General features: G+C 38.2%; 1 protein-coding gene across 1 annotated transcript in view; it reads right to left on the bottom strand.

Annotated features, from left to right (window-relative positions):
• Nucleotides 1–627: 627 nt before the first annotated feature.
• Nucleotides 628–10,085, bottom strand: part of ZBTB11 (zinc finger and BTB domain containing 11) — a gene marked incomplete at its 5' end in the record, with an annotated part of 13,253 nt that continues 3,795 nt past the window's right edge. The window contains 7 exons of the mRNA XM_010286139.1: nucleotides 628–1,154; nucleotides 2,533–2,708; nucleotides 3,194–3,352; nucleotides 5,700–5,817; nucleotides 6,925–7,069; nucleotides 7,458–7,694; nucleotides 8,200–8,379. Coding sequence (XP_010284441.1) covers nucleotides 628–1,154; nucleotides 2,533–2,708; nucleotides 3,194–3,352; nucleotides 5,700–5,817; nucleotides 6,925–7,069; nucleotides 7,458–7,694; nucleotides 8,200–8,379 — 1,542 coding nt within the window. The remainder of the gene's footprint in view (nucleotides 1,155–2,532; nucleotides 2,709–3,193; nucleotides 3,353–5,699; nucleotides 5,818–6,924; nucleotides 7,070–7,457; nucleotides 7,695–8,199; nucleotides 8,380–10,085) is intronic.

Genomic DNA, 10,085 nt, shown 5'->3' with positions numbered 1-10,085 from the left:
TGAACCTTGGACCTGCCACCCACCAAACTTGCATTTAAACAAATTCGTCAAAACTGGGAGCCACTAACTGCCGATGGTGCATTGGCCCAAACAAAAAAGCCTCAGATTTTCTGTATGTTGCATGAAGCACATGCTGCACGAAGCATTCCACTATCCCCTTGTCCTGAGGAGTAAACAGACAGAATCCAATACAGGTAATTTGCTCACAAGCTTGATGAAATGCACATAGAAATAAAAGTAAAAATATGCTACCAATAGCTGTGCATTTTAATTTTTAGTGCAGCCTCTTTATATTTTCCTTTTTTTTTTTAAGTTACAGCATGATACTTACTCCATGACACAGAAAACATTACTCTTCCAACTTCATACACACACACACACACACACCCCCACACACACCCCCCCCCAGTTATGGCCAGTGTGGAAATCTTTGCCTTCAAAGCCTTGGCCCACACTGAAGCCTCTTAACTTCTTCCCCATAATGCATGGTGCAGTACTTCGTCACCAAGACATTCAGTACCAGGGATTAACTGAAAATAGGTATCACTGTAAGCCTCAGATACCCAGTTAAATACTTAGCGCTCATAGATCGTAATCACACCCTTCTTGCTCTCTCGTCTACTATATTCAGTCCGTCTTTGTAACATGGGCCACTTCTACTTCTACAGTTTCGATGGCCTGCGTCACTTCAGCCATTTTCTGTCCTTGCTGTTGCGCCAATACATAATTTACCACCTGCATGATGCTTTGGTCAGAAAGAGTAGAGACTGATGTGCATTCCTCAGTAGCTGCAACTGCTTCAATGGCTTCAAGCGTCTCTCCTGTCACTACCACAGTCTCAACCTCACTGCCACCAACGCTGATCTCTGTTTCTTGTTCCTGCATGTCTGCTGCTAAAATGCTGATGGCATGCTCCACCTGTGTCCCCTGGTTATGAAACTGAAGAGTATCTTTTTCCAGCATAATTTTGCAAGGTACGTAGTCCCTATGAAACTTGGTCATGTGCTTCCGTAGCGTCCGGGCATCTATATAAGCTTCATTGCACACTGGACAGACATATGGTCGTTCTCCAGTATGTGTCCTCACGTGACGCTTCAACGAGCGTGCATCAGCCCAGGCTACTCCGCAAGTTAGACATTCAAATGGCTTCACACCTGTTCTCGAAGGGAAAGCAAGGAAAAGATGACCGTCAGCATTCATAAATAGCATGAGTGATGATGAGAAGTCACAGGCAAAACAGCAGTATAAAAGAACAAAAGAATTACTACCACTTTTTCTACGTAGGAAGGAGATCTGTTTACTATTTCCGTACTAAAATACAATGCAAGCATAATACATTACATGGTAAGATTTTTCACAAGCAGTCTGCCCAGTCTAACCTTTTACTTCCGAAATATTTTCTTTTCAAAATTCCTTTTAATGCAGTTTCTCCCCTACTTTGAGTACATACCACTTAATAAAATTCTAATTATTTTTTGCCATTGATGCCTTTCTGAAACTATGTTTTACTTAATAGAATTTGTCACTTACGTTCCTAGTCACACTTTGGTTCCTGCAGATCTTACTATACATGTCTCATCAAACCAGCACTTATTCTAGCTAGTTTATCATGCCATCTACAGCTTCCTCCCTCCTCCTCCACACCACATATGTTCAAATGCTGCACCTGATGTTTGTATAATCTTACTCTCCCTTACAACATCTGAGTTCTGTGGTCTGTAGCATCTAATGGGGCACATGGGTGGTGACAAACACTATTTCAACACTGGGTTTTCCAGCCACTGTAGATTTAGGCTAGGTACCTATTACAGGACACTTTCTCTGTTTAGAAACAGACACAAAATCTCTATTTCAATTGTTAGACAGCTCTTATTTTTCTTCATAACAGCTCTTTAAAAGGAGACATGCTTCAAAAAAGTGGTTTTTCCCCCAAGATTGGAGTATAGGTAAAACTTCCAATACAGCTGGAACAACCAAATACTCAAAAATCAGCATCATACTTCACATCTAAAGTAAAAATGCACATGCTTTTTTGTCCATACAAAATGTTTTCGTATCTTCCCCAAGCATCATATAGTTTACTGCTTGTTACAAATCAAGAAGTTGACCAACTTCCAACAGTGGTCATTTTTTTAAATTCAGGCCAATCACTCTCCTGTTCAAAGAGTATTTTGTTAACCATGTGCACCTTGCAAACTAGAGAATGTTTTACTACAGCCAATTTTTTGCCAGATATACATCTTTTAATCACTTCTGAAAAAGTTTCTCTTCCATTGAAGTTCTGAGAAGAACAAATTGTCACTGTCTCTGTGTGTGACCGCAGTTTTAGGAAGATCCCAAGAGCCACTTCTGGGAATCACTGGACGCGAGTTAACAAACCAGGAATAGCATCAAACTATAACTGGAGAATCTGTAAGAACTTCTATGCATCTTGCAACACAGGACATACACAGACTCAAAGAAACAGTCACCCCTTCTTCCATAATGTTTTTAGGGGTTGACGGATGTCATGACTAGTTATTTTCTACATACCTTCATGATTGTTCATGTGTCTCCTATATTCCCGGAGTTGTGTGAATTTTCTTCCGCAATGCTCACAAACCCGCTCCAGATTTTGTTTTGCTCTTCCTTTTTTACCATGTGTGGCTTTCTTTACATGTCTTCTGTACAAAGCTTTCTCATAAAATTCTTTACCACATATATTGCACCTAAAATGTTTCAAGTGAGAAATCTATTGAAACTGTTATTCTATGCTTAGATTATGCTTTTTAAACCAAAGTGCACTTTAATTAGAGTGGGCAAAGTTTAATGGGAATACTGTCTCATAAGACAAGCAGTTCCATAATTAGAAATAATACTGTTGAACTAAGCTGTATTTTCTCTTATTCACAGCCACAAAGCTTCCACTTACCACTCTAGGGAAGTGAGATCACATACAAAGCATTTCTAACTACTTCAATTATATTTATTCTCTTATAACTTCAAATGTATTAGTTCCAGGACTGTGCCAGCAGGTTAACAGCTGGACCATGCTATTTGAAGTCACCCATCTGTTCTCAAGTACTCAAGACCCCAGTCAACATCAATCAACTGGTGCAACAATGGACTAGGCAGTTCCTTGCTGACTGGCTACAGATCTGTATAACCTCATATTGCTTAGTACATTTCAGCTGTTAAATGAATTTCCTCTTACCTATAAGGGTCTGTGACAGAATGAGACTTTACATGAGAATACCAGTCTTTCTTCCAACTGTAACATTTTCCACAGAACTGACATTGAAATGGCTTCACACCTAAATGTTTGTTCATATGCTGCCTCAGGTCTCTAGCTTCATAGAAACTCTTTTCACACCTGTAACAGTAAAAGTTTTAGCGTTTCATATAAGAAGAATCTTTGAGATCCTGATTTCAAAGGCACTGGAACCCTCTTCTTTAATGGCACCTAAAGATTTTGAGAAGACAACACCTACTGTATCATCAACATCTATATAAAGCACAATCCCTTTCTAAACTAAGGAAAATTAAAAGGAACAGCAGCTTATCTGAAAGTCTGGAATATAACTTGAGGACCTCTGTAATACTTGCTGTCTGTTATGGGTAACTATAGTCTTTCTGTTTTTTTTATGGGCAATAATCAAAGGCAAACTGACTGGAAGACATCAGAAATTTATATTATACCATATGAACTTATGAGGATAGCAACAGCTGTTTCTTCCCTCAACTGAAGAGGATTGATTATTGATACAAAGATAACTGGGATTTGTTGTCTGTAATGCTCAAATGTTGTTTCGTTGTTTTTGGTTTGTTTTTTTTTTTTTTTTTTTTTAAATTACAAGACAAATTCAGAATCCTAAAAGAAAGCATCTGAAAGTAGTGATACTCATTCTTTAGCTTACTGCTTGTATATGTCTAAACCCAGGTAAACTCCTAGTTCTAACTTACAGATAAACTCCTAGTTTACCTTCATTTATACCTTGCCAGCGTATGACCATATAAAATTACAAATCACTAGCTCCTCTTGGTATGAAAACTACAGAGGTCAGTCTAATCAAAGGCATGCTTTCTCCCTTTGAAAGAAATTCTGCTCTTCAGACATCTTTGCCTGATCATCTGCATCTCTTCCTCATGTAACATCATATACCTGTACGAGTCAAGAAAAGACAGAGGTAGAGAAATGCCAGCAAGCAAAGGTGGAGGATTCACCTCTGGAATAAGGGAATCCTAGAATCTTTGGGTTGGACAGGATCTTTAAAGGCTATCTAGTCCAACCCCCTGCAATGAGCAGGGACACCTTCAACTAGATCAGGTTGCTCAGTTCCCCATCCAACCTGACCTTGAATCTCAGAATTCCCAACCTCCAGTGGAATCTGAAAAGAAAAAAGTGTCTCCATATAGGAACAAAACTTTTAATATTACATTTCCTGTAGAATAAGCATTCTGGAGAGGAAAAAAAGCTTCTTTGCTTTTCGGGGCGGGGGGGGGCGGGGCGGGTGAAGAAAGGAAGGAAAAGAAAAAAGAAAGAAAAAAAAGGTGATGGTCCCTAAGCCACCCAAACAACCTCCTCCTAGGCTGGAAAAACTAACAACTCCAGTTCAAACAGGGCTCTCAGCAATCCTCGGTTTGCAGATCCACATCAAAAAGTATCACAAAGACACCTAAGGGTCTTGAATGAGATTGGCATTTGATATTCCCCCCTCGAGGATTGCATATTTGGAAAAGCCATTACAGAAGTAAAAAACTCCAGCAACCGCCACCACCATGCTCTGACACTCTTAAGCACTACTGCAATTTAAGCAAATACCTACTTCACTGGAAAACTTCCACGAATGTTTTAGAAAAATAACTCATGTTCAGCTTTGTTCAACTGGGCCAAGAAGCTCAAACTGAAGCCTGGTAGGGAGATAGACATACCAAGCCACTGAACTAGGAAACTGAAGCCTGGTTATCGCTTAGTGAAGCTCCCTAAACCATTTGTGACAACATGAATTATATTCTTAGTAGACATCTTTGCTGTAGGAGAAAGGAGGACTGTGTCTGTTTTAAAGGAGTTGGGGAATCAAAATATCTTCTCTGTCAAGGTGATCTTTTGCATCCATGACTGTACTGCCTTGAGTAAAAATTTTTATTTTTAAAATATATTTCTCCTTCAAAACCAAAATTGCCTTCCCTAGTATGTTTCATTAACCCGTTCTGTCCCTGTATTGTTAACTGCAATAGTCAGTGAGTGTCAATTTATGGTGTTCCTGCAGAGCTGTTTGCTAAACACAGTGTGTATTACAGTGCACACAAGTATGTGACATCACAGACTGTATAAGAAATTTTCAAATTAAACTGAAATCAACTCTCACAGTTAAAGAGGGCAAGAACAGGCTGAAGGCCCTTGGCCTCTGACAAGCTTGACACTCTTCTATCTGTCCTATAACTGAGCTTTGAAACCACATTTCAGCTACAAGCGCAAACACACTCATTAAAAAACAACTATATGAAACTAAATCTAGGGAACGGTTAAAAAACAAGCTTTTGCTCTCCAATGTACGTATTAATAAAAGTGCATTTTTCACTCTTATACTTTAAAAGTCTTATTCCAGGCCAGTGAACAGTTTTATGCTACAACAAGGAGCTGGTTTTGATTTTTAAAATTACTAGGATCATTAATGGTAAGAAAAAAATCCCACCAAAAAAGCCACCAAGTAACTTACTGAGTACACTGATATCCACGAACTTCAGGCTTTGGCTGGTGTTTCTTTATGTGTTTACTGAGTCCTGATGCCCTGTGGAAAGATTTTCCACAGATGGAGCAAAGATACTTGGATTCTCCTGACAAAAAAAGACACAAACAAAAACCCAAAATATGTTACAAAGCCAGGCCTCCATATCTCTGGAGTGCTTTGTGAGAGAGTGTGTTTTTTCTGCACATAATTTACCTTAGGTAATCAGAGCAGTGCTCCAAAGAGAAATTGGTTTAATTATACACAGATGGAATTTTTAAGTGTATTTTCTACGTGCCAATGTAATAATACAGACGGGGGGAGCAGCAACTGTAAATTACCTTATTGCGTGTTTTTAAACACAGGTACAACATTGCAACTACTAATCAGTCATGAAATGCAAATAACCTAAAAAACTGCCGTCATGTGGAAAAAAAAAAAAATTGCCTGTGTTCATGTAATATGCAACTTCTCCAGCAATGCAGCATTGCTTACGGATGACTTGCATCTTGAATTTGTGGAACACCACCTTAAAATAAAAGTTTTATACTCCAATTCATCAATTTAGGAGTGCTGAGTAGTAATATAAATTCCTTCATTTCTGGAATGAATTGTCTTAAACAAAAACAGTCTCTTACTTTTGATTCCACCCAACTCGGGAAACAAGGAACACTGACAACTTCTACATATTCCAGTTTTAAAGCTGTGCTTGTATTAAATTACATTGTCATCTTTCACATGCTGAGATCTTTCAAGATACTGGGTTTTATAAAATTTCAGTATTAGCACAGCAATTCTTGTAAAACATATATGGAGATTCTCAGAAATTTAACTTAACATGCTTTCCTCTGAAAGGATAGGCTGCAAGTGTAAGTGCTCCAGAACATTCCAGCCTGTTGTCTATCTTTGTTGAATTGACATGATAGAGGCATAAACATGTACATAAAAACACAGGAACAGATCAACCATATCAACCATGATTTCCTGTTCTTGTACAGAACATTTGCATAATAAGATTAAACTACAGTGAAATAAGCCCAGAAAATAAATGTAAAATGACTACTTTCCTCTATCTCAGCCACCTGACCAATAGAAGAAAAAGAAGAAACTACTATTTATTTTTTAAACTGTTCCTTTGACACTGAAGAACAATGTTAAAGTTCAGCAGCATACAATAGTCAACCAAAGTAAGAGAATCCTCTTTCTCATCACTTACCTGTATGAATGCTCATATGTTCCTGAAGACTTCTTTTTGTGACAAAAGACTTTTCACACAAATCACACTTGAACTGTTTCTGTACTTCATGGAGAGCTAAGTGCATTTTTAATCCATGCTTATACGTAAAGGTCTTTCCACAAACCTAAAAAAATCCATATCCGGTGGAATAGGACAAATAAAACTCATTATGAAATAGGTGTTTAACTTCAAACACAATAAAACCTCCTGTATTTCTTGGGAACCAGGACAGCCAAGCCTGTGATTTCGCACCAGTGGCAGAACTGGTCTGTTAAAAAAGAATACTCAAGGGAAGACATTCTTCTAGACACAGGAGTATGAACTTTCATGATTCAACTTCATTCTAGTTTTCTCAGTCTTGGACTACAAGAATTTTCATCAGGAATGTTACAGTAGTTTTCCCCATTCTGAAGTGACCTAAATTAACCTAAGTTTTAGGACAGAGCATCAATACTAAAATATCAAGAAAACATTAATAATTTGATTACAGAGTAAAAGGACTTTCTCTTTACCTTGCATGCATGTGGTTTTACACCTGTATGTTTGAGCATATGTATTCTGAGAGAATAGAGCTTAGGTAGAGTCCTCCCACATATATCACATATAAATTCACGTTTAGTTCTCCCTTTCACCGAAGGCACACCCGTCTCTTCTACATTAGCAGCTGCAGTGTTCACTTCGGTCTTCCGAGTGTGCCGGACGAGATGGGCACGCAGGGAGGCACCATACTGGAATTCTTTTTTACATAACTGTGAAAGAAAATATTACAACTTCACTTTGCATTTCATACTCCAAAATTATTTCAAAAAAGGGGTAATCAAAGGTTTTAATATAGCAATATGATTAGCTAGGTCTATAACTTGACTCCAATAGGCATTTTATCTCAGGTTAAGTAATAGTTGTAAATTTTGAATTTTATGACTACCGACAGAACCACTGATCACTTCCCAATGAGGCTACCTTCCAGGCTGATCTAAACACAGTTGCAAATTTACTGGTAAGACTAAAAGTAAAGCCCACTGAAGCACTGTCTTGAGCAGCAAGTGCACTCTAATATCACACAGTGCTGTCAGGCCATACAGTTGCACTACATTTTACCCACTCCATCCAGATCTAGACTGCATCCGTCTCTGAAATCCATAAGGAAAATAAATACATGACGAAAAGAGGTGAGAAAAATATTTACTAGTGTCATTACCGAATTAATTTTCATAAAAAGGGAGGTTTACAGAAAAAAAACCCCACCAAACTCACCGGGCATTTATAATCTTTAGATCTTTCATGTTTCAGTGTGTGCATTATAAGTGCATAGCGCCGCTGGAACACCATTCCACACTCAGTGCATTTGTGCTGAGCTTCTACTTCATTATTTTCCGTGGTCTCTCTTTTGGGCTGTTTCATTTTTCTCCCTCTTTGTACCAGCTTCATGGCAACCTAAGTTGGAAAAACACAATCCCTGAATGAACTTTACTACACTGTATTTTCTATTTCCTCTGCAAGTTAGTACTAAAGCTGATGCTTCTGTGCAATACTATAACACCACTTATTTTGCTCGGTTTACTCAGCTGCTAGAGTGTTACCCCCTTTCAGTTCACTGCAAAACTACAGATCTCATGGTGGGTGAAAAACTGGTCTTGTTTCAAAACCATAAATTGATTATAATTATAGGCAGACAATGACTTACCAGTTCAGAGGCAACAAACTATTCAACCCTGAGTAACTGCCTAAGTGAAAGCTAAGGGATAGTTACAGAGGAACCACAAGTACTGCCAGTCACAATTTCTATCAAATGTTTCCAACCCTTTCCTAAACTCCAACTTCCCTTTTCAGCATTCACATTTGCTTTACTACAGAAGTCATCAGATTAATAAAAAAAAAAAAAGTGGCATAATTAATTCTTACCAGCCAGCAAAAACTGAGTTATTAATAACCTGTAAAAAAATGTACAAGCAAAGTTCATTCTGGTTAAGCATTCCAGCTTCACTAGTGGGTTTTCTGTTAGGCAGTATTGACAGTGCTACCTGGAGTTGATAATCTTGTTTTCCCTTGTAGAAACTTGCTGTCAAATTCTTTAAAAGACAAATTGTAAGTAAGCAGACTGAAATTTCCTGTATCGGGTCTCTCCTCTTCAGGTTTCTGAGAATAAGGCAAGGGAAAAAAGTACAGTGCATGCCCATTTCTTCTTCCTGTTCTCTCAACAAGTGAAGTATCTAACAGTTTTTGGAAACATGCTCACCCTTCCATGTCTCTCACAAACAAACTGAAACTCAACACAGGGACGACACTTTTTTTTTTTTTTTTTTAATTTTGCTGTTGCTCTGAAAATTTATGCAAACTTAGTTAAATTGTGAAGCCATAAAAAATAATTTTGTACAGTAGACTATTAGTAACATCTTCGAAAATAATCCATTCATACAAAGCACACTTAATCCCCAACATCTCCATGCCAACTGCAATTACTGAAATTCAAAAGTCAGCAGCGTTTTTACTGCAACCTCTCTCCTGTTATTCTTCCAGCATCAAAGCTGGGAACTCAGGAAGGAGAGTCTCCTTCCCAATGCTTATACAACATCCAGTGTCATGAGGGGGAGTTGAGGGATGCATGAAACTAAGATGCTAAAAAGCTATGAGTTAGGAAAGCAGCAACCTATTCCTGAATTAAATTCTGAGCAATTATCTAAATCAGTTTGATTTCCACAGGCGGCCACTGTCTGTAGACCTCATCTGTCACAGGGCCAGATATTAAAACTGCAAAATAAGTTAATAGGAGCTGTTCTTGAAGGCAGATATTCCCCCTCCCAAAACAGAACAAAAATTTGTCATTCTCCAACCATCATAAATAGGTTGCTCAAACATTTTGATTGTGCTAGCTTTATGTTGTCCATCTGTAAAAAGGAGACTAATGCTATAATTTCTATCTCTGAGGGTGTTGCAATGATAACAAATTATCCCCCTGCAGATAGGACTGGTGGTTCTAGTATGTAAACATCTCACAGAACCCCTCTGGAAATTAACAGTTCTTTGGAAGATTTAGCCCATGCAGAATGAGTAAGGCAAAGTGTACTGTCACAAAGACAAACGTATTAATGCTCAGTGAGGTAAATGTCAGCTATCCATAGGCACTAAAAGAGGAAAGGCTC

This window comes from Phaethon lepturus, unplaced genomic scaffold, assembly GCF_000687285.1.
Source record: "Phaethon lepturus isolate BGI_N335 unplaced genomic scaffold, ASM68728v1 scaffold44324, whole genome shotgun sequence".
In the NCBI taxonomy this organism is placed as follows: Eukaryota; Metazoa; Chordata; class Aves; order Phaethontiformes; family Phaethontidae; genus Phaethon; species Phaethon lepturus.
The sequence above is the reverse complement of the archived record's forward strand: the minus strand, read 5'-3'. Positions and strand labels throughout refer to the sequence as shown.